Here is a 25,840-nt window from a genome sequence, read left to right on the forward strand (position 1 = left end):
AAAATGACCACAATAATTTTCTGTATTCTACCACGTAAAGGTAGTAAAGGAGTTTTGCTATTTAGGGAGTAAAATAACTGATGATGGTCGAAGTAGAGAGGATATAAAATGTAGACTGGCAATGGCAAGGAAATCGTTTCTGAAGAAGAGGAAGTTGTTAACATCGAGTATAGATTTAAGTGTCAGGAAGTCGTTTCTGAAAGTATTTGTATGGAGTATAGCCATGTATGGAAGTGAAACATGGACGATAACTAGTTTGGACAAGAAGAGAATAGAAGCTTTCGAAATGTGGTGCTACAGAAGAATGCTGAAGATAAGGTGGGTAGATCATATAACTAATGAGGAGGTATTGAATAGGATTGGGGAGAAGAGAAGTTTGTGGCACAACTTGACTAGAAGAAGGGATTGGTTGGTAGGACATGTTTTGAGGCATCAAGGGATCACAAATTTAGCATTGGAGGGCAGCGTGGAGGGTAAAAATCGTAGAGGGAGACCAAGAGATGAATACACTAAGCAGATTCAGAAGGATGTAGGTTGCAGTAGGTACTGGGCGATGAAGAAGCTTGCACAGGATAGAGTAGCATGGAGAGCTGCATCAAACCAGTCTCAGGACTGAAGACCACAACAACAACAACAACAACCACCTAACAGGAACAATCTAGTATTTTACATGTACAATTAATTATAAATTTGAGTGGTGGTCATTATTTGTCTAGTTTTTATTCAATAGCATGTGACATCACAAACGGTATTTAAGAGCAGGTGATACGGCATGGGCACATGAGGACTCTTTTTGTTGGTCCGGGTTCTTCTGTCAGTGTCTTTGTACATTGGTTGGTTGTTAGAGGTGACTGCGTGTTGCTGTGCAACCAAAACGCTGCACGAGTTAAGAACTCTGACTTATCGTGGGACTTGGGATAATTTTGTGAGCATGAGTTGCAGACGTAACTTTTCACTGAACTTAGATTATATGAATGTGTCTTCGGCAATAGAGTTAGCACAACTGTATTAATTTTAAGTTCTTATACAAATCACCAGATAGCTGTGAACTGTAATTATTTGCTGCAGCTGAAACTTATATTTGTATATGATGGACTTGGTGCACGTTTTTCACAGTGGTTATTCAGTATAACAAACTTTATTTTGCAGTTGATAGCAGGAAGCTGCACATTTAGACTTTGAATGTTTGCTGTTGATTTCCTTGAATTACTTTTGTTGTGGTCTTCAGTCCAGAGACTGGTTTGATGCAGCTCTCCATGCTACTCTATTATGTGCAAGCTGCTTCATCTCCCAGTACCTACTGCAACCTACATCCTTCTGAATCTGCTTAGTGTATTCATCTCTTGATCTCCCTCTATGATTTTTACCCTCCACGCTGCCCTCCAATACTAAATTGGTGATCCCTTGATGCCTCAGAACATGTGCTACCAACCGATCCCTTCTTCGAGTCAAGTTGTGTCACAAACTCCTCTTCTCCCCAATTCTATTCAATACCTCCTCATTAGTTATGTGATCTACCCATATAATCTTCAGCATTCTTCTGTAGCACCACATTTCGAAAGCTTCTATTCTCTTCTTGTCCAAACTATTTATCGTCCATGTTTCACTTCCATACATGGCTACACTCCATACATATACTTTCAGAAATGACTTCCTTACACTTAAGTCTATACTCATTGTTAACAAATTTCTCTTCTTCAGAAACACTCTGCTTGCCATTGCCAGTCTACATTTTATATCCTCTTTACTTCGACCATCATCATCAGTTATTTTGTTTCCCAAATATCAAAACTCATTTACTACTTTAAGTGTCTCATTTCTAATCTAATACCCTCAGCATCACCCAATTTAATTCGACTACATTCCATTATCCTCGTTTTGCTTTTGTTGATGTTCATCTTACATCCTCCTTTCAAGACACTGTCCATTCCGTTCAGCTGCTCTTCCAGGTCCTTTGCTGTCTCTGACAGAATTACCGTGACATCACCGAACCTCAAAGTTTTTATTTCTCCTCCATGGATTTTAATTCCTACTCCAAATTTTTCTTTTGTTTCCTTTACTGCTTGCTCAATATACAGATTGAATAACATTGGGGAGAGGCTACATCCCTGTCTCACTCCCTTCACAACCACTGCTTCCCTTTCATGCCCCTCAACTCTAATAACTGCCATCTGGTTTCTGTACAAATTGTAAATAGCCTTTCGCTCCCTGTATTTTACCCCTCCCACCTTCAGAATTTGAAAGAGAGTATTCCAGTCAACATTGTCAAAAGCTTTCTCTAAGTCTACAAATGCTAGAAACATAGGATCGCCTTTCCTTAATCTATCGTCTAAGGTAAGTCGTAGGGTCAGTACTGCCTCACGTGTTCCAATATTTCTACGGAATCCAAACTGATCTTCCCCAAGGTCGGCTTCTACCAGTTTTTCCATTCATCTGTAATGAATTCATGTTAGTATTTTGCAGCCGTGACTTATTAAACTGATAGTTTGGTGATTTTCACACCTGTCGACACCTGCTTTCTTTGGGATTGGAATTATTATATTCTTCTTGAAGTCTGAGGGCATTTCGCCTGTCTCATACATCTTGCTCACCAGATGGTAGAGTTTTGTCAGGACTGGCTCTCCCAAGGCTACCAGTAGCTCTAATGGAATGTTGTCTACTCCCGGGACCTTGTTTCGGCTTAGGTCTTTCAGTGCTCTGTCAAACTCTTCACGCAGTATCATATCTCCCACTTCATCTTCATCTACATCCTCTTCCATTTCCATAATATTGTCCTCAAGTACATCACTCTTGTACAGACCCTCTATATACTCCTTCCACCTTTCTGCTTTTTCTTCTTTGCTTAGAACTGGGTTTCCATCTGAGCTCTTGATATTCATAAAAGTGGTTCTCTTTTCTCCAAAGGTGTCTTTAATTTTCCTGTAGGCAGTATCTATCTTACACCTAGTTATATATGCCTTTACATCCTTACATTTGTCCTCTAGCCATCCCTGCTTAGCCATTTTGCACTTCCTGTCGATCTCATTTTTGAGATGTTTGTATTCCTTTTTGCCTGCTTCATTTACTGCATTTTTGTATTTTCTCCTTCATCAATTAAATTCAATATATCTTCTGTTACCCAAGGATTTCTACTAGCCCTCATATTTTTAACTACTTGATCCTCTGCTGCCTTCACTATTTCATCCCTCAAAGCTACCCATTCTTCTTCTACTGTATTTCTTTCCCCCATTCTTGCCAATCGTTCCCTAATGCTCTCCCTGAAACACTCTACAACCTCTGGTTCTGTCAGTTTATCCAGATCCCATCTCCTTAAATTCCCACCTTTTTGCAGTTTCTTCAGTTTTAATCTACAGTTCATAACCAATAGATTGTGGTCAGAGTCCACATCTGCCCCTGGAAATGTCTAACAATTTAAAACCTGGTTCCTAAACCTCTGTCTTATCATTATATAAATCTATCTGAAACCTTTTAGTATCTCCAGGGCTCTTCCATGTATACAACCTTCTTTTATGATTCTTGAACCAAGTGTTAGCTATGATTAAGTTATGCTCTGTGCAAAATTCTACCAGGCAGCTTCCTCTCATTTGTTACCCCCAATCCATATTCACCTACTATGTTTCCTTCTCTTCCTTTTCCTACTACCGAATTCCAGTCACCCATGACTTAAGTTTTCGTCTCCCTTCACTATCTGAATAATTTCTTTTATCTCATCATACATTTCATCAATCTCTTCGTCATCTACGGAGTTAGTTGGCATAAAAACTTGTACTACTGTGGTAGGCGTGGGCTTTGTATCTATCTTGGCCACAATAGTGTGTTCATTATGCTGTTCGTAGTAGCTTACCCGCACTCCTATTTTTTATTCATTATTATACCTACTCCTGCACTACCCCTGTTTGATTTTGTATATGTAACCCTGAATTCATCTGACCAGAAGTCTTGTTCCTCCTGCCACCAAACTTCACTAATTCCCACTATATCTAACGTTAACCTATCCATTTCCCTTTTTAAATTTTCTAACCTACCTGCCCAATTAAGGGCTCTGAAATTCCACGCTCCGACCTGTAAAACACCAGTTTTCTTTCTCCTAATAACAACGTCGTCCTGAGTAGTCCCCGCCCGGAGATCCGAATTGGGGGACTATTTTACCTCCGGAATATTTTACCCAAGAGGACGCCATCATCATTTAACCATACAGTAAAGCTGCATGCCCTCGGGAAAAATCACGGCTGTAGTTTCCCCTTGCTTTCAGCCATTCGCAGTACCAGCACGGAAAGACCGTTTTGGTTAGTGTTACAAGGCCAGATCAGTCAATCATCCAGACTGTTGCCCCTGCAACTACTGAAAAGGCTGCTGCCCCTCTTCAGGAACAACACATTTGTCTGGCCTCTCAACAGATACCACTCCATTGTGGTTGCACCTACAGTTTGGCTTTCTGTATTGCTGAGGCACGCAAGCCTCCCCACCAACATCAAGGTCCATGGTTCGTGGCAGAAGCTTGAATTACTGTGCAGTTATATTAACTTTACTCACACTTGTTTCTGTGTTTGGTGTTCTGCTCACACTACGTACGTTAATTATTGGTTAATTATTTTTTCATTTGAACCCACAATACATGTGGGGTCACCATTCAAACACATGCACATTATTCAATAAATATTAACTTGGTTTAAAATATAGAACTCTGGCTTCATCAACAATATTAATACTATGGGATTTATCCAATCATTTCACATACTTTTATATTACAATGAAGAGCCAAAGAAACTGCTACACCTGTGTAATATCATGTAGGGCCCCTGCCAGCATGCAGGAGTGCCACAACATGACATGGTATGGACTTTACTAATGTCTGAGGCAGAGATGGAAGGTATTGACACCATGAATCCTGCAGGGCTGTCCACGTTGCAAGGCAGCCCAGATATGCTCAATAATTTTCAAGTCTTGGGAAAAAATGGGACAAGCGTGTGGCACTGTTGGCCGGGAGCCCCAACCAAGGAAGTTTGGCCGCAGAGTGCAAGTCTTATTTCAGTCGACACCACACTGGGTCACTTGCATGCTGGTGATGAGGATGAAATGATGACAGGGACAACACAACACCCAGTCTAAAAGTGGAGAAAATCTCCAACCTGGCCAGTAGTCAAAGCCGGGCCCGCTGCATGGGAGGCAGCAAAGCAGGACGACATGTTTGGGGAGTGGCAGTGTTTAAACTCAGAGGAGATTTCCTGGAGCCACTCTGTAGCAATTCTGGATGTGGGGTGTAGCATTGTCCAGCTGGAATTTCCCAAGTCAGTCATAATGCACAGTGGACATGAATGGATGCAGGCAAACAGACAGAATGCTTATGTATGTGTCACCTGTCAGAGTCTTGTCTAGACATATTAGGAGTCCCATATCACTCCAACAGCACACGCCCCACACCACTACAGGGTCTCCACCAGCTTGGACAGTCCCCTGCTGATATGCATGGTCCATGGATTCATGAGGTTGTCTCCATACCCATACACATCCATCGGCTCAACAAAATTTGAAATGAGACTCGTCCAACATGGCAACATGTTTCCAGTCATCAAGAGACCAACGTCGATGTTGACGGGTCCAGGCAAGGCCTAAAGGTTTGTCTCATGCAGTCATCAAGGGTACACAAGTGGGCCTTCGGCTCCAAAAGCCCATATCAATGATGTTTTGTTGAATGGTTTGCACACTGGTTTGTTGATGGCTCAGCACTGGAATCTGCAGCAATCTTCAGAAGGGTTTCATTGCTGTCACACTGAATGTTCTCTTCAGTCGTCACTGGTCCCATTCTTGCAGGATCTTTTTCTGGCCGCAGCAATGTCAGAGATTCGATGTTTTACTAGATTCCTGATATTCATGGTACACTTGTGAAATGGTCATAAAGGAAAATCCCTACTCCATCACTACATCGGAGATGTTGGGTCGTGCGGCTTGTGCGCTGACTATACCACCACATTCAAACTAACTTCAATCTTGATAACCTACCATAGTAGCAGCAGTAACTGATCTAACAACTGCGCCAGACACTTGTTGTATTATATAGGTGTTGCCAACTGCAGAGCCGTATTCTGCTGTTTCTCTGTATTTGAATCTGCTTGTCTATACCAGTTTCTTTGGCACTTCAGTGAATTTGCTAATTTGCATACTTACTAAAAATGGGGTGAGGATAGTGTATAGGCTTTACAGTGATGGTACACAACTGACACCACCAGCAAATTAGGTTGTGCGTCATTCAAACTGATAGCAGCCTAAAAACCACCAGTGCACTTATAGCACAGTGTGTTCTTGACTGTCCAAAGACATGAAATGTTTGGTGAAATTTTATTATGGGTTTCATATGAGCCCTGTACTGCACAGCCTCTTGTGGTGGTGTTATCCTATACAATGCGTAAGTTGTACCAGTGACTTCTCTGAAGTCTGTAACCTGGGGGACAGCAGTGCATTGGTAAGAGTCTTTGGTAAATACAGCCATCACATATTTGCCTTGTTATCAGTCAGGACACCCTTGTAGCAGAGGGTTTAACCCCATAGACAGGATTGTCAGTAAGTTTAAAGCAGGTTTCCTGCAAAACCAAAAAAGGGTGGGGGATTTCTATGCCAGGATCTTCAGTTCCTCCATGTGTGTCCTAAAATCGATGTTCCATTGTAAAAAGGGAGTCAGCTTCTTTTTGTGTTTACCTTTACTCATATTGTTAGATTGGAGGTAAGGGGTTTATGGTTCCATGAGGAAAAGCTCACCTGCCATTATGTTGTGACAAAAAGTCATTATCAGTTCCATCAGCCACAAACAGTGTGGTGTGGACTGGCTATTTTGGGCCCCATAATATTTTCTGTCAGTTCCTTTTTTATTAGGAATGATATGGCAGGGAGGAGGATGAAGGCAGCCACCCTGATGAGCATCCATACCACAAGTAACACATTTGGCTGCGTTTCAACAGGACATTTGAGAATGGTTGTAAAGATGACACTGGTAGCAGCCCATCAGGTTTGGAATGTACTGTCAGACCACAACGACTTCATAGCCTGCTTCGATCTTTGATGGAAGCATGTAAACAATAATGTTGTATCAACCTTTTTTCATTACCCAATGGTCTGCAGTGATGCCCTGACCAGAGAGGTAAGTTTGGATTTCTCCCTCAGTCAGACTACCAAGTGGTGTAGTGCAAATGGCCTCGACAAAAACGGGATAGCCATGGAGCAGCAAAGCTCCGAGAGCAGTTGTTGGGCTTGAGAATCACAATTTGTCTCCAGAAACAAGTAGCCATTATATACACGAGAGAAGGATATCAAGAGGCCGGCAAATCTGTAACACATTTTATGGTATTATCCTTACCTCTTGTATAATGACAACCAAAATGATGCGGATCTCACAATACTGGCACAATGTTTGCAGATTCTTGCAAATCTTTCCACATCTTCAGGATCAATGTAACTTGAGATTTGAAACCAAAAATCTAGAGGATATGGGCAACTACAATTCATGTCAATTGCATGATCTTGATCTTGTTCTTGTTCTTGATCTTGTTCTCGTTCAGGTTCAAGTTCAGGTTCAGGTTCAGGTTCAGCAGGCTGTTGACAACTCTGGAAAAAGAAAAAAAACACACACATCACAAAGATTTGGACAAAGGAAGAAACACAACACTCACTCCCTCTGACAACAACCTGAGGGACACACACACACACACACACACACACACACACACACACACACTCTCTCTCAACAATAAATGATAACATGAAATTGAAGACTGTGCCTATGTGGTTGAAGGAGTGACCGAGGAAGGAGAAAGGTACTCCAGCAAATAGTCTATAACTAGCTGCACTGCTGAATTTGTGAACATTTTTCAAAGATAGTGTTATGATAGCTGATGGGAACCTTCCACAGAAAACAACTCTGTAAATGGAAATCAAACAACACTCTGTACAATAATAATAATAATAATAACAGGGCTGTCCTGTAAAGCAGTGCCCAATTAAGTATATACAAATTTAGCTAAGATTTTGCTAATTTGAAACTTCCATCAGCAGAAAAGAGAATATGACAACTTACATTTCCACATCAGCAAACTGTTCAGCCCTCTCACATTAAATTCTCAACTTTCCTGTTGCATTTTACAGAGTATGGACATGAGACATTGCTGGTGATGAACCTTCTATCACACTGTAATAATAAGCTTTGTCAAACCCACAATCTTTGGAGATAAGTAGGCCATGTGCTGACTCTAGGATGAACCCTAACACTTCTTTAGCTCCATACCTTACCATAACAAACAGATACACATGACAGCTGTCCAGAAAGTAAGGACACCACTTCAAAATTAACGTAGAATTATTTTTCCACAATGAGCAGCACTGTGGTTTCTTCTATGGCTTGCATAATGTGCCACGTTTCACCAGACCTCAACTGTTATACTTTAAAAGGGATCTCAAAATGGATATAACAGTTGCAAATTCTGTTAAGTGCAAACTTGACACTATTTTTGGTACATGAAGAGAAACTGCTGCCAAAATTCATTGGCAGCATATTTTTATTTATGGTTAAATATTTATACATAAACAAAATTACAGGAAAAGTGATGTCACGTACCTCAAGTGGGAAGATATTATGATGATGATGATGATGATGATGATGATGATGATGATGATGATGATAATAATACAAACAAGCAGTAAACAATAGATATGGTCACTGACAAAGGAAGGAGAATAGATTACTGTTTAATTGCCCATTGAAGATGAGGTCATAGATGTTCAGCACATGGTCATATGGGACAAGGATGAGGAAGGGAACTGACTGCATCCTCTTCAAAGGATGCAGCAAAGCATTCACCTTAATTGATTTATGGTAACAATGGAAAATATAAATCTGGATGGGAGGGGGAGATTTGAAACCCACTCCTCCTGAATACAAATCCTGTGTTATAACCACTGTACCACTACTGTTGGTACTGCAACTCAAAAAACTTCAAATGATTGATGTGAGCTGTGAGAGAAATTAATTTCTTTGGAGAGGAAAAAAATCCCTCAGTACTGTCAAAAACTCATGTTCAAGAAATGGTTAAACATAGACTGAACTATCTTCAATTATGCACACACAAAATGCCAAAATAGCTAACAAAAAGTTACATATGAAATTGAATGGATGTAGCAGAGGCACTACTTTGCACGTCATTACTACTTTGCACGTCATTACATGCAAGAAGGCAATTTTGTCATTTTCATTGTGACAGGTGACGTAATCTTAGTAGCTCACGATGCAGCTGATAATTAGCTACAACAAACAGAATAGTGCCACATATTCACCAGCAAAGAAATTAATCAAAATTCCAGCAACATGTCAAAGAACCATTGAAAATTTTTGTGGAACAGAAATTACTTTTTGTATTAAAAACTCACTATTTTGTTGAGTATGATATATAATGAAATTCTTTATGGCTGTAAAAAATAGACAAAGATAACTGTTGTAATGGGAAATTTGTCAATTCTGTGGCAGTGCCGACCTACAACTTGTGTAACACAGTGACCATTGCTGTATTCTGGAGGGGAAGTATTGCCTTATACATCATACACCCAGTCCTCCTTCCTTAAAGTTGAAAGAATACATGAATGGGAGCTTTTTTGCACACAATTGAAGAGGTGGTGAAAAAGTGGTTTTGAGATGATATAAGAAGAGTGAGAAAGCAGGAATAACACTACTACAACATTGGAAAGCTCTTATTAAAGCTCACGCATTATTAACACAATAGGCACTACATGGAAACTAGCTAAAGATACGTGCTCACCATACATTAAATTAACACAAAAATAAAGAACCCCAGAAATATTTTTTGTGAGTTTTATCTTTACTTTCTCTATAACCATTCATATTAAATTGCAAAAGCACTCTTACAACCATCCACAGAACAAAGTTACGTCCACAGGTTAGTGGATAGTAATTGTAAAGAATCTCCAATCTAATTTTACCAAGAAAATTATACAAGACTTGCATTGTTTTCTAAGTTTATTAGTGAGTGAAAATATGAGACTACCCTACTATCTAACTATTTAATATGTGCAGCCACTGATGTTCAAAGACTAGCATAAAGTGTGGGCAGTGAAGTGAAAGGAATGTAATGCTTGTCACACCAATAATATGTACTGTGATAGTTAGTGTTGCAGAAGAGATTACAGTTACAAACATTCTGAAATGTATATTAGTTAAATTGAAACTAATCACAGAAAAAAAACAAGCAGTATATATTAATAATCTCATTTTATATTCCTTGTTAGTCCAGTAAGTGGATTGCCTCCATTCTTCCTGAATTGTTTTCAGTTTCTTTCTACCTGTAATTTGTGTGTAAATTGCAGCATTTATAGAGGAACTCTCCCCTCCATCTTTTCACATGGTCATATCATCACATTTTTGCTCCTGATGTCTCGGGCATATCTCCAACTCCGTTTCAAGTTATGACACTTTCTTTCACCCCCTCTCTTCTAGTAAACAAAAACAAAAAAGATTAAATTATTTTTTAAAAAGAAAATAATATTTCAAAAGTAAGACTTCCAGTTTATATGTTAAAATCTAACTAGTTCACGATAGATGATAACATAATATATTTTGAAGTGAAATACTTTCTCAACAACTAATAATGATGCCGTACAGGGTGAGCCTGAACTTCAGCGACAAAATTTCAGAGGTTATTCAAGGGCACTTTCTGAGTATTTTGACACAAGACACCCTTAGGCTCTGGTGGTTCATTAGAGAGTAATTGCATTTTGTTCAATTTCTTACCCTCTTTCACCTTTGCATTTTTATTACACTGAAAATATCTCTACTACAATGGAGATGTCAATAGTATGTGCTGTATGTCTTACTGGGATTGAACTTGTTAGACTCACACATGGTACTTCTAGCTGTAAATAGCAAGGCCCACTTTATTCTTTCCTCCAAGCTTGCATTCAGTACTGCCGAGTTCTGTCTCAGATTTGTTGACAGTGTTAGTTTTGTATTAACTCTGAAACACAGCAGTACATAGAGGTTTAGTAATGAAGAGTTGGCTGATACGACCTTGTGTAATGATTCATTGAATGTGGTAGAAGAGCAGCATGACAATGCTGTGCTCAGCTATTGGTGCAGCAATGCCAACCACATAACAGAACTTTTGCACCTCCACATAGGTGCATTACTCTGCTTTGGGTTGTACATTGTCATGATGCCATATTACAGGCTTTTTCACTGTTATAAGGGAATTTTCACAGAAACAAAGGTCATTTTGGTAACATACTGAATAAATTACAATTACATTATGACTCTGCAATGAGCTACTAGAGACTCCAGGTCCTTAATACCAAAATAACCAGAAAATATCCTTGAGTAAACACAGAAATTTTGTCCTCAAAGGTTGAATTCACCCTGTAGACAACAACTGTTGTAATAACGGACAACATATTGTCATGAAAAATTCCGCAACTGTTCAATTTTTTTTAAATATCCATTATAACAGTGTCAGCTGCAAACAGTCACATTTGATATCTACTTTCAATAATATGGAATGACCATCTTCAGATCTAATTAATCCCAAGTTGTAAAAAGTCGGAAGTTTTTTAAAAAGAACATTGTCAGAGCTGTAGAAGATAGCGCAATAATGCACTTGTGGCAGCATTCTGTGGTATCTAGCATTTTACTTAGAGCGGGAAAATGCTAGATGCTGTCGAATGTTGCCACAAATGTACTGTTATGCTGTTACCTTTATTTTACAGATTTGACTATGTTCTTTTTTTAAAGAATTTTGATTTTTCGTGACTCATGATTAATCAGATCTAAAGATGATCACTGCTTGTGACAAACTAGCTATAAAGTGTGATTATTCGGAACTGAGACTGTTATAATGAGTATTTTAAATAACTGTTGTGGTGGGGTTGATGCATTCTTTGATTCAGCGCAAATGACTAATGTATTTGAATTGACTAGAGACAACAACCACCACCTCCCATTTCCCTTGGCCCCAATCTGTGCCACCTCCCTCTCCCATCCCATGTACCAATACACATGTAGTATTAATGAAATGTATTACCGTACTGTACCTGTATGGTCTGGGCAAAGAAAACTCTGAGAATTCTATGATACCTGAATGACAGATGTTAGATTTCATGAAATTTGTTTAGATTAGTTGCATTACCATCACGGTCCTGCAGTCTTCAGATGCTGAATCACACCCAGACTGTTGTTCTCTACAGTATTTTTGGCAAATACCTCAGTATTGGGATTAGACCTGTAGACAAATGTATAATGTAAGTTCTCATTGAAACACAATTGGCACTAAATCAGTTACATATATGTTTTAGACGTTAAAAGAAATGGCAATGCTATAACAAGAAAGAGAGAGAGAGAGAGATTTTTTTTGGGGGGGGGGGGGTGGAGGAGGGGAGGAGGAGTGAAAGGAATACTAAAAAAATCCAACTATGTCACTGAAACAATAATTAAATTCAAGTCTATTAGAAAGAAATTGCTGAGCATTCCATTTTGGGTGTGTATGTATACAAGAGGAATAGTGGAAGGGGGAGGAATGATTGACCAAATTAAACATGGCAGATGACTAATAATAAAACAACTTGTTTTTAATGTGGCTTTAAGGCAAGGGACTTCCCCTTAGCTTTTTTAAAATACTAAATAACAGTTAAATACACTTTTGTTAATTAAATGCTTGCAGTGCTCAAATGGCTGACATGGAAAGTAAAAATAAATAACCCTCCACCCTAAATCTGCAGGAGAACTGTGCTAACCATAGACTGCGTGGCTGGTTGTAACATAATTGCATTGCTTGCAGTGGAGGATAAATGTGGTGACTGGAAGTCTGGCCTCACCCATTTGTCCCAGGAATGAACAAGTGGCTGCTCCTTCAGCAGGGTCCGGACAGGCACATGCAGGGAAAAGTGTACTAGTTGTCAGGAGCTCACATGTTAGGCACTCTGATCAGGATCCTTTGATTTGGAGCTGAGTGCAGGATCTCAACCAGAGGCACTGTCAATTTTTTGACAGTCTTGGCTGCAGATGATTTCTGGACCTGCATTATAGGGCAGAGAATTGTAGAATTCTCCTTCACATATCAGGGGTGCACTACAAAAATGAAGCAGCTATTCAGGAAGCAGAGTACTTATGCAGTGCACATGCAAGGCTAGGCAATAGTTTGAGGTCCCCCCAATGAACACAAACTAGTCAATACACAGAGAGTGAAATCAGATCAGGTATAAAGTGAAGACACTTCCAACATCAAAGTTTTAACATTCTATTTAGACAATAAATTAACATAACTTCGCTCCAATATGATGGACTTAGAAGAACTGTGGGCAAAGTTTATACTGACTTCAAATTGTGCTCTGCTGAAGTAGGTGCCAAGTAAGTGAATTAACGAGGGAAAATATCATGGTGGTTTAATAACAAAATTCAGAAAATTTTAAGGAAACAGATTGTTGCAGTATTGATTGAAAAAAGAACATGGAAATGTCGACAGGCAAAAGTTGGTAGAAATTTGTGTGTTAATAGAAAGATCGATGCATGAAACATACACAACTTCCACCACCATATGTTCGTGAAAAATCCTGTGGAAACTTGAAAAAATTCTGGTCCTATGTAAAATCATTAAGTGTAAGGCTCTGAGCACTATGGGACTTAACTGCTATGGTCATCAGTCTAAGTGTAAGGCTTCTATCCTGTCACTTGCCGATCAGCTCCTTAGAACTCCTGAGGAGATATACAACGAGTTTCTCCAACAGGAGGCCGAGTCAGAGGATGGCAACAATATTGACGCAGAAAACTGTTCAGAAACCGAGGATAATGTATTACCTAATACTGATGACGAGGATGATGTATTTCATTGTGCAGCAGGAGCAGTCAAGTTTGATAATTCTCCAGCAGATGTAGATGATGAGAGAAATTTTGAGCTAGGTAAAGACTTAGAGACAATATGGACCTACAAACCCATCCATTCAAAATTTTCTAGGACACCAGCATCAAAAAACTCATCTCCCTGGTCCATGTGGGGAAGCAAGGGGGGTCACTAGTGAATAGGAAACATTTTTATTATTTATAGATTCTAAAATTATAGAAAAAATTGTTTTGCACACAAATCTTTAAATCGAGAAATCTAGGCAAAAGTACAATATGGTCCAGTGGTTTCATTCACCAACAGAGAGCATTGAAATAAAAGGGTTGATGGGCCTTCTGTTCATGAGTGGTGTCCTAAAAAATTCTATGCTCAGTGTAGATGAGATGTTCTCAGCAACCTATGGACCTCCGGTATTCCATTGCACTATGTGCAAGGAAAGGTTTGCATTTCTTCTAGAAAACCTCCGCGTCGATGATAAAGCCACCAGAGAGGCCAGAAAAATCAACGGCAAATTTGTGGCTTTCAGAGAAGTGTGGGACATGTTTAAATCTAACAGTGAAAAAAAATTATAGTCCATCTGAATATGTCACAGTAGATGAGAGTCTACTAAGTTTTCGGGGTGCCAGTCCATTCAAAACGTATATCCCATCGAAACCCGACAAATATGGGTTGAAAATAATGTCACTATGCAAACTACATCTACATTTATACTCCACAAGCCACCCAACGGTGTGTGGCGGAGGGCACGGTTTACGTGCCACTGTCATTACCTCCGTTTTCTGTTCCAGTCGCGTATGGTTCGCGGGAAGAACGACTGTCTGAAAGCCTCCGTGCGCGCTCGAATCTCTCTAATTTTACATTTGTGATCTCCTCCGGAGGTATAAGTAGGGGGAAGCAATATATTCGATACCTCATCCAGAAACGCACCCTCTCGAAACCTGGCGAGCAAGCTACACCGCGGTGCAGAGCGCCTCTCTTGCAGAGTCTGCCACTTGAGTTTGCTAAACATCTCCGTAACGCTATCACAGTTACTAAATAACCCTTTGACAAAATGCGCCGCTCTTCTTTGGATCTTCTCTATCTCTTCCGTCAACCCGATCTAGTACCGATCCCACACTGATGAGCAATACTCAAGTATGCGATGCAAGGACATTCTATTTTTTGCGTGGCATTCCATACACTGGCAAGGACAACAGAATAAAGAGGAGACCTGGAGATTTGTCTTTACCTGCCCAGTATGTTTTGCACCTGACGGAATCTATCAGGGGTTCTGAAAGAAACATTACAGTGGACAATTGGATCTCCTCACTGGAGGTGACTGATGCCCTCCTCCAAAAGGAACTCACATTTGTAGGTAGACTGAGGAGGAACAAACCGCAAATACCACCATCGATGCAGCTTTCCGCTCCAGTAGGCTCTTCAACACTTAGGTATCAGGACGAAAAACTTTGGTGTCATTTACCCCAAAGAAAAATAAAAAAAGTTTTACTGATATCGTCTATGCACTTCTCTGGAGAGAGAAATGAAAAATCAAATAAGCCTGAAATTGTGGAGTTCTACAATCTAACTAAAGGAGGGGTCAATGTATTAGATATGCTTTGCCACAGCAGGACCACAAAAAGAAAATCAAGAAGATGGCCCATGCGGTACTTTTATGCTATTTTAGACATCACTGCTATAAATAGTTTTATCATTTACAAAAGCAATAGCAAAATGGACAGCTTTTCAAATGACGCGAGAATATCATTTCTCAAAAATCTTGGGCTCTCTTTGACAAAACCTCTTATGGAAAAGAGGATGAATAACACACATCTTCCCCGTGAGCTTCGTTCGTCTATTGGAAAACTTTTAGAAGAAGAACCAATCGAATTACACAAGCCTACCCAAGCACAGCCACTAAAGAAAAGAAGATGTGATTTTTGTGACAGATCGAAAGATGCTTTTTGTAGTAAGTGTAATCGTTCTATATGTGGGGAGCATAAAATTATTATATGCCCTGGCTGTAAAGAAACTGAGATGTGATAAATTGTGCCAAATATGTATTTTCAGGGCTGTATGTGATCATTTCCAGGATAACATTATACATTTATTATTTGTTCCTACTACATTATCTGTACAAAGACATTTATTATTGAGAACTTTATATTTCGAAACTGCTGACACTACAATTATTTTCTACAATTAGTAAGAGATGTTTCTCATTTAGTTCCTATCTTTAGGATTTCTAAGGCACTCAACTTCCTAGTTGATGACTGAATCTATTGATTTTTACTATGTTTTCAAAAATTTTATAGAGAATATTTCTATTAAGGTATTTTTTTGTAATCAAGTTCCTATTTCTTTCCAAAGTACTTTATATTCTTACTTATTGTTTATAAAAATAAAAAATCTCGTTGTTATAACAAATATTATATGCAGTTGATTGATAATAAAACTTTTTCCCATTATTCATTTTTTATTTTACCTCGAAAAATCGATATTTGGAGGGTGGGGTCTGATCCAACCCCACCTTTCCGTTTATGTCAGGAAACTTCACCTTACCGTTAGAGGGTTAATGACTGCACGACACAAAGCTTTATGCCTCGCCTAGATCCGTCGACACTGACATTGGACTGTTGATGACTGGAAACATGCTGCCTGGTAGGATGAGTCTCGTTTCAAATTGTATCACGGGGATGGACGTGTAAGGGTACAGAGAGAACCTCATGAATCAATAGACCCTGCATGTCAGTAGGGGACTGTTCAACCTCTGTAATGGCGTGGGGTGTGTGCAGTTGGAACGATATGGGACCCCTGATACATCTAGTGGCAGGTGACACATATGTAAGCATCCTGTTTTATCACTTGCACCCATTCATGTCCATTGTGCATTCCGACGGACTTGGCAATTCCAGCAGGACAATGTGATACTCCACACGTCCAGAATTGCTATGGAGTGGCTCCAGGAACACTTTCTTGAGTTTAAACACTGCCGCTGACCACCAAACTCCCCAGGCATGAACATTATGGAGCATATCTTGGATGCCTTGCAACGTGCTGTTCAGGAAAAGATCTCCACCCCTCGTACTCTTATGGGTTTATGGACAGCCCTGCAGGATTCATAGAGTCAATTCCCACCAGTGCGAACCATTCAACAAAACATCATTGATATCAGCTTTCAGAGCTGAAGACCCACTCGTGCACTCTTAATGACTGCACAACACAAAGCTTTATGCCTCGCCTTGGTCCGCAGACTTCAGACATTAGTCGAATCCATGCCATGTCAGGTTGTGGCACTTCTGCGTGCTTGAACGCGCGCGCACACGCACGCACGAACGCACGCGCGGGGGGGGGGGGGGGGGGGGGGGGGCGCTTACATGATATTAGACAGGTGTAGCAGTTTCTTTGTCTCTTCAGTGTAAAAGCAAATGTTGGGTGACAAATCACTTCTCTAGCCAGATGACTTGAAACCCAGGGATAGCAAACAGAGCAGTTGCATCATCTAAGATAGAGAGAATATCATTTATTTATTTACACATCAAGTTCTGTAGGACCAAATTGAGGTGCAAATCTCCAAGGTCATGGAATGTGTCAATACATGAAATTACAACATAAAAGTAATAACAGATTAAAATAAATGTTAATGAACCCAAAAAAAGTCAATCCATAAGTTTAAGTAAACACAATCAACAATACAATAAGAATCAGCTTAATTTTTCAAGGAACTCCTCGACAATAGAAGGAGTGACCCATGAGGAAACACTTAAGTTTCAACTTGAAAGCGCGTGGATTACTGCTAAGAGTTTTGAATTTGAGTAGTAGCTTATTGAAAATGGATGCAGCAGTATACTGCACCCCTTTCTGCACAAGAGTTAAGGAAGTCCAATCCAAATGCAGGTTTCATTTCTGGAGAGTATTAACCGAGTGAAAGCTGCTTATTCTTGGGAATAAGCTAATATTGATATCAAGAAATGACAGTAATGAATATATGTATTGAGAGGCCAATGTCAAAATACCCAGACTCGTGAACAGGGGTCAACAAGAGGTTCATTAACTTACAACACTTATTGCCCGAACCGCCCGTTTCTGAGCCAAAGATATCCTTTTAGAATGGGAAGAGCTACCCCAAAATATTATACCATACAACAAAAGCGAATGAAAATAAGCAAAGCAAACTTATTTTCATGTCGAACAATCACTCACTTCTGATACCGTTCGAATAATAAAAATGGCAGTATTAAGTCTTTGAACAAGATCCTGAATGTGGTCTTTCCACGATAGCTTACTATCTATCTGAACACCTAGAAACTTTAACTGTTCAGTTTCACTAATCATATGCCCATTCTGTGAAATTAAAACATCAGGTTTTGTTGAATTGTGTGTTAGACCCTGTAAAAATTGAGTCTTACTGTGATTTAACGTTAGTTTATTTTCTACAAGCCATGAACTTAGGCCATATACTGCACTATTTGAAACCGAGCCAATGTTGCACACAACATCCTTTACTACCAAGCTAGTGTCATCAGCAAACAGAAATATTTTAGAGTTACCCGTAATACTAGAGGGCGTATCATTTATATAAATAAGGAACAGGAGTGGCCCCAACACTGATCCCTGGGGCACCACCACACTTGACAGTACCCCACTCAGACACCACATCACAGCCGTTATCAACATTGTTAATAATAACCTTTTGCTGCCTGTTGCTAAAGTAAGAGGAGAACCAATAGAGAGCTACTCCCCATATTCCGAAATGGTCCAACTTCTGGAGCAATGTTTTGTGATCAAGACAATCAAATGCCTTGGTTAAATCAAAACATATGCCAAGTGTTCAAAACCTTTTGTTTAGCCCATCCAGTACCTCACAGAGAAAAGAGAATATAGCATTTTCAGTTGTTAAACGACTTTTAAAGCCGAACTGTACATTTGATAGCAAATCATGTGATATAAAATGATCAATTATCCTTATATACACAGCCTTTTCAATAACTTTTGCAAACACTGATGGCATAGAAATAGGTCTAAAACTATCTAAATTATCCCTTTCTCCCTTTTTATAAAGCAGCTTTACTACTGATTACTTTAATCGTTCAGCAAACTGACCATTCCTAAAGGAAAAATTACAAATATGGCTAACATGTGCAGCACAGTTCTTTAATATTCTGCTAGACACTCCATCATAACCACGAGAGTCCTTAGTCTTCAGTGATTTAACTATTGACTCAATCTTCCTCTTGTCCGTATCACAGAGGAGTATTTCAGACATCAATCTTGGAAAGGCATTTGCCAAGAAAGTTATATGATTTCCTGTAGAAACTAAATTTTTATTTAATTCACCAGCAATATTCAGAAAATGATTGTTAAATACTGTACATATATCTGATTTATTGGTAACAGAAATATTTTTACTGCAAACTGACTTTAAATCGTCGACCTTGTGTTGCTGACTTGACACTTCCTTCACAACTGATCATATGGTTTTCAATTTTATCCTATGAATTAGCTATACTACATACTCTTTGCCTTCCTAATAACATTTTTAAGCAACTTACAATACTGTTTGTAATGGGCTACTCTAGCTTGATTGTGACTAGTTCTAACATTTTGATATAATTCCCACTTTGTTCTATAAGATATCCTTATCCCATTAGTCAGCCACCTGGGATGCCTATTACTGCTAGTACCTCATTTAGAACGTTCTAATGGAAAGCAACTCGCAAAGAGCACGAGAAATGTCTTAAGGAAAGCATTGTATTTATCATCTATGTTATCAGCACTATAAACATCCTGCCACTCTTATTCCTTGACAAGATTTAAAAAACTCTCTATTGCTGTTGGATTAACTTTCCTACATAGTTTGTAATTAAATATGACATTGGTTTGAGAAAAAAAGCCTTTTAGTGTTGAAATTTGTGCATCATGGTCTGAAAGGCCAGTTACACTTTTACTAACAGAATGCCCATCTGAAAATGAAGAATGAATAAAAATATTGTCTATGGCTGTGCTACTGTTGGCTGTGCTACTGTTCCCCTGCACCCTAGTTGGGAAAAAAAAATCTGCATCAGATCATATGAATTTAGGAGATCTACCAACATCCTTTTTCTTGCACCATCATATACAAAATTTATAATGAAGTCACCACATATAACTAAATTATGGTACTTCCTACAAAGTGAATCAAGAACCCCCTCTAGCTTGAGCAGAAATGCTCTGAAGTTGGAGTTACGGGACCTATAAACAACAACAATTAGAAGTTTGACTTCACTAAATTCAATTGCCCCTGCATAACATTCAAATATCTGTTCTGTGCAGTGTCGTGATACGTCTATGGACTCAAATGGAATACAGTTTTTTTTTTATGTAGATAGCCACTCACCCACCCTGCATGGAACTCCTTCAGAAACAGCCAGCTAATCTGTATCCTGGTAAAGTAAGCCTCTGAATTGTCAAATTCTTTAAGTGGTGCTCTGATATACCAATAATTTCAGAGTCAATATCTAAGCAGTTCACTAACTTTATATCTAATACCTCTTATATTTTGATGAAATATGCTAATTCCTTCTCTACCAGGAAACATTACATCCTCGGAAGGTGAGTCCTTAGTTAGAGGGAATTCCTTTAAGCAGGTGTACTTATCAGCTGACTTCAGTCTAAAAAAGGTGCGTCTCTAACACCAACTACTACAGGAATTTTTCCATGAGTGCCACCACCACCACCACCACCACCACCACCACCACCACCCACTACACTGTCACCTATAAGCTTAGCCAGCCTCCCATTCCCATACCTATTAAGGTGCAGGCCATGCCTAGTGAAACCCGATCTACTGATAGACACAACTGGCACCACTGAGATGTGACCCATGCACTCTGCCATCATTGCCCTCCCCAGCCCCACGTTAACGTGCCCTACAGCCACATTAAGGTGAGGCTGATCATGGCACTCAAACAGTTGCACAAAATGCACATTAGTGCCACCGGTTTGAGTAGTTATCTTTACAGGGTCACCACTTACATCATATTCCCTGTCCCTATCAAGATTGTTTCCTGCTCCACCCACTATCACTACCTGATCCTCCTCTGTAGAATTCCTATGTAACTCCCCTATGCTGTCAGTCACTTGAGCCAACCCTGCACTAGGCTTCACAATGCTGGTGACCTGGTACTCACTCCCCAACACTTCCTGCAACTGCTGGCCCACACCTCTACCATGAGAACTACCTAGCAGCACAACCTCCTCCTCTCTGCTAGACTTTGCAACTAACCTAGGCCTCCTAATTGCTGAGGACTGCTGCATGTTCCCTACATCTACAGCTACACAAGGCTCCTCTCCACCCAACACTGACAGTTGGTCAAATCTATTGCATATATACAAAGTAAAACTGTCTGAATACCTTCTCTTCCTAGCTGCCTTCTTGCCCTCCTTTGCACGTTATAATTGCACCTGAAGGGCACAGATCTCCTGCTCCTCTATCAACTTCTTTCTACGACAGATTCTGCATTCCCAGGAGAGAATCTCACTAAAATGACCACTGGCTTCTCCACTGCATTCCCCCCAATGAAAATACTTTGAACAAATTCCACACCATAACCCACGACTCACAAACCTACAAAAGAGCCCACACTTCTCACTCATGGTAAAATTTTACAGTTACTGAGAAAAACTCTACATCTACGTTACCAAAGTTCAGTTACACCAGTAGAACTATTTATAAGGCTAACAATAATGATCTCTAAATTCTCTGCCTACTAAGAAAGCAACTGAAGTGTTGGCAGAAGTGCTAACACCGTGTTGCTAAAGGAGGCCGAAATGCACGCTTTTAAGCTCACGCAGATTGGCATGAGGTCTGGAACAAGGTAAAGGAATTAATAGTAGCAAATAAAGTACATAGTTGATGTAATACTTAACTTTAATCCATAATTGGAGAACATCGCTCTTGATGGTACATGCACCACACGTTAAATATCTATTGATAATGGCGCCTTGCTAGGTCGTAGCTAATGACGTAGCTGAAGGCTATGCTAACTATCGTCTCGGCAAATGACAGCGTAATTGTCAGTGATCCATCTCTGGCAAACTCTGCTGTACAACTGGGGAGAGTGCTAGCAAGTCTCTCTAGACCTGCCGTGTGGCGGCGCTCGGTCTGCAATCACTGACAGTGGCGACACGCGGGTCCGACGTATACTAACGGACCGCAGCCGATTTAAAGGCTACCACCTAGCAAGTGTGGTGTCTGGCGGTGACACCACAGCAACTACTTTTATTAACACTACTACACAACAGCTAATAACAATACGAACAAAACTTCACAAAATTATTAGCTAAAACCAACAAAATTCAAACGGCCACTGGAACACTAAACGAAGTTTAAACACTGAACGAAAATTTTACTTAAATATTTCACTAGAAAGAATAAGAAATGTCAGTTGAAGAACTAAAGCATGAAATTCACTAAACGACTTCAGTGCACAGAAAACTAAAAAAAACACAGCGAGCGAACATTTCCAAAAGTTTATTAAATCGTTATTTTGCCACAAACAGCACCGGACACCGCTGAAAACTATTATTTTTAATGACTGTATAACAGTGCACAAATAAGTTTGACAGTACTTAGCTATATAACCACTACAGCTGCAGTGCACGCCACAAAATGTTAACACACTACTGAGGCGTGAGGCTTAGACGAACGACGTAAGCATCTGGATTCTAATCATGCTGAGGAGGGATGGAGGTGTGGGATAACACAGAGAGCACATTCTAAGGAGGTTAGGGGGTAATCTCTTGTGTGGAAAAGGAATTTGAAGTTGGACAATTATCTAATCGTTGAGTGGTGATTGCATAGGTACCCTCAGAACTGAAGGGGGAAGATCCTCACTTCAGCAAGGAGGCTGACTGTGGAATAATTCTGGAAGACACCAATAGTCACACTTACTCCATGATGATAAACTGTGTCCAACAATTTCAAAGCTGAAATTTCCTCTGAGCCATAAACATGGCAACCATAGTCAAATTTGGATGAGACTATGGTCCAGTAAATGTGGAGGAGAGTAGTGTGATGTCTGCACCCCAAGGTTTTACATGCCACTAGTATTAAGTTGCAAATACTACACAATCACAACAGCTATTTATCAATGAGTAACCATAAAAATCTGGATTATACAACGATGTCCAAGTGCTATGTACCAAGACAGAGTTCTGCATCAGGATGGACTGTGGTAAAACAACAGATATGCACAACTCATATTTTCAGAGTTATGCAGAAGCCATGTGAAATGGTCTGAGTGGAAGACCCTTCGGACGACACCTTGGAGCTGGCATTCAGCCAATGATATGTTTCAAGCTAATATAAATACAAAAGCTATCACCATACAGTGCGGAGTTGACCAGTGGTCAGATGGATGTCACTAGCTCATTGATGGCGATGGGGATGAGTGTAGCAATCAGCATGGAGCGCTACGTGATGCCCTTCTCTCTGACACAGAGCTGAGAGCTGTACAGTCTCTAACCTGAAACAACAGGCTGGGAAAAAACTGACTAATAAAAATCATTAGGGAGTCTCGAAAGTCACAGTCACAGAGGGTAAGTAAACTGTCATGGTGCCAAGTGGTGGTGTATGCCTTATATAGGTCAAAAAAGGCTGCAATGAGGTGTTGGCACTTAGAAAAAGCTTATCAAATTGCTCTTTCTGACCTAACCAGATGGGCGGTTACACTGTTAGAGGGACAAAAGGCCCCGTGATTTGAGAACACAGCACCACCACCACCACCACCACCACCACCACCAGGCTACCATCTTTTTCAGAAGTTTGCAAAGCATTTTGGCAAGGCTAGCCACTTGGTAGCTGCTGATGGATATCCAGTTTTTGCCAGGTTTAAGGATTGGAAAAATTATGCCAAGGGGTTGAAGAATGGGGGAATGTCTTCAGCTTATTGTTTAAGCATTTAAAGGTTGCTGGGTAAGAACAGGATGTCAAAGGTGTCTCAAAGTAGGTTGCAAAGAGTTCAGCAAGAACCGACACATCAGTATGAATACTACCATGAAGAAAGAGACCCAGAACAGTTGTTGACCTCTGGAAGATTACTGAGCTTGACCCACAACTGGGGCAGAGAGATTTACATTCTCAGGGAGTGCTTCCAATATTCCTTCTTATTGCATTTAATTGGACAGCGAGCCATAATGCAAAGCCGATTAAAAGTGAGGAAGGTGGTCTCTGAAGTATGTGACTTGATATGTTCCACGGCCATTGAATGATCCTGAAAAGTAGTTGTACTGTTTTTGGCCCACCATGGCACTGACTGGCAATGGAGGGGCCTCTGTAGAAAGGAAAATAGTAGTACCAGCAGATCGAATTGTCATGTCAGAGATATGTCCCACAACCTTGTTGATTCAGTCTGACAGACGGGGAAAAGGGGAGAGCAGAGCTATACAACTGCCAGCTGGCTCTTCAAAGAGCCCAACAGGGTAACTGGTCTGTCGAGAAGTGACAAGGAAGTAACAGGGCCATTGGGAAGTGGTCACTGTCACAAAGATCAATGTGTAGCAACCACTGTAGTGAAGTCTTGAGATTCAGGGATGAGATCTTAAGGTCAATAGCTGATAAGGTGCCATGGGCAGTTCTGAAGTGGGTAAGACCACTACATCACCACTGAGGAGACAGATCAAGGTTGGAAAGAAGCTGGTCAATCAGAAGTGGTAATTTCACATAGGGGGTGGTGCATACTGAAACCCCAAAATTGAATAAAAGGAGGAGAGTTGTCGGATTAATGTGCTCATCTCAAGGTAAGTAGGTACCCTGCCCAGAGATAAATAAACATTACAAGTCACTGGGGTCATCTGCACACTTACTGCTATTGCTTCCAGTGTGGTGTGGAGGGAAATCCATTCATGACAACATCTGTGTGAATCAGTGTCCAGACACTTCCAGATGCTCCCTTGGGGCCAGTATAGTTCCAACAAAATGAACAGTTACCTCAAAGGGTTGAAGAATGGTCATTAGTGAAGTTTGTTTCTTGGAGAGAAAAAGAGGAAATGAGATGTTTCATTCCAGCGTGTGACAGTAACAACTACTGCCATTCCAGTGGATCATCATTTTAAGGGTGTCCAGGACAGGTTATCACTGAGGACCACTGTCACTAGTACAGAGAAGCTGGGCAGGGAGGGGGGGTGGGTTCATTTCACCAGGGAGATGAAACAGTAACAATGACATTGAAGAAAAGCCAATCAGTATCATTAAAGAGCTATAGGAGTCCCTTTACCAGGTCTCCATCACCCCCAATTTCTTCAGGAATTAATGACCCAAATATAGTGTGTTTTGCTACTGAAATGTGGTGCAGTCAGCCCCCCCCCCCCCCCCCCCCGCCCTACCAGATAGGCTGCACTTAATGACTTCATTCTCTTCTCTGTTCCCACAGTGTGCACATATTTCCTGGTATGTATGTGTGTGTAGGGGGGAGGGGTTAGGGGCACTCAACGACAAGATAATCAGCACCCATACGGAATTAGTAGAAATGAATGCGGTTAAAAATGGAAAAAAAATTGAGAAAAGGGTTAATCTGGGATAAAATTGCACTCATTGTCCCCCATTCTCACCCACGATCACCTATACAATCACACAAAGTCATATCATGGAAGACAGTATTAAAATTGTTCAGACGGTCTAAAACTTAAGTAAATCTCAGTCAGTCAAGATGAAAACTAAAACAGATTTCCACAAATTTGTGGCTGGCTGATCACTTAAAAAAATTGGGGAACAAATTGGGCAATTTCAAAAACCTTGAAGTCCACCCACATTCATCTGATTGTCAATTACAATAAAGGTTAAATCTGTTGGCAAAAGAGCTGCCACCATTGATCTGAAAATAAAACAGCCGAATAATATGTGGCGTACTGTGATCTGTACGCCACAAGTACCACATATCGCAGGTTCCTCTTGCCGGAGCAAGAAGCCTTGCACCATAGGGCTGTAGACCATGCAAAGGCGA

The 25,840-nt window shown here is 40.2% G+C and overlaps 1 protein-coding gene across 5 annotated transcripts in view; it reads right to left on the bottom strand.

The window, feature by feature from the left end:
* The window catches only part of LOC126469771 (putative transmembrane protein 183BP), a 95,794-nt gene that overhangs the window by 48,083 nt on the left and 21,871 nt on the right, over window positions 1-25,840 (bottom strand). For 3 of the 5 annotated variants that reach the window (XR_007586071.1, XM_050096998.1, XM_050097001.1), the window contains exons 2-4: window positions 12,174-12,266; window positions 10,339-10,488; window positions 7,349-7,596 (exon numbers count right to left, since the gene is read on the bottom strand). Coding sequence is in view for 4 of the 5 variants with exons in the window: in XM_050096998.1 (XP_049952955.1) it covers window positions 7,349-7,596; window positions 10,339-10,365 (275 nt within the window). In the remaining variant the exon portion in view is untranslated. The remainder of the gene's footprint in view (window positions 1-7,348; window positions 7,597-10,338; window positions 10,489-12,173; window positions 12,267-25,840) is intronic. The other 2 variants (XM_050096999.1, XM_050097000.1) reach the window with 2 other exon arrangements.

Source organism: Schistocerca serialis, chromosome 3, assembly GCF_023864345.2.
Source record: "Schistocerca serialis cubense isolate TAMUIC-IGC-003099 chromosome 3, iqSchSeri2.2, whole genome shotgun sequence".
NCBI classification, from domain to species: Eukaryota; Metazoa; Arthropoda; class Insecta; order Orthoptera; family Acrididae; genus Schistocerca; species Schistocerca serialis.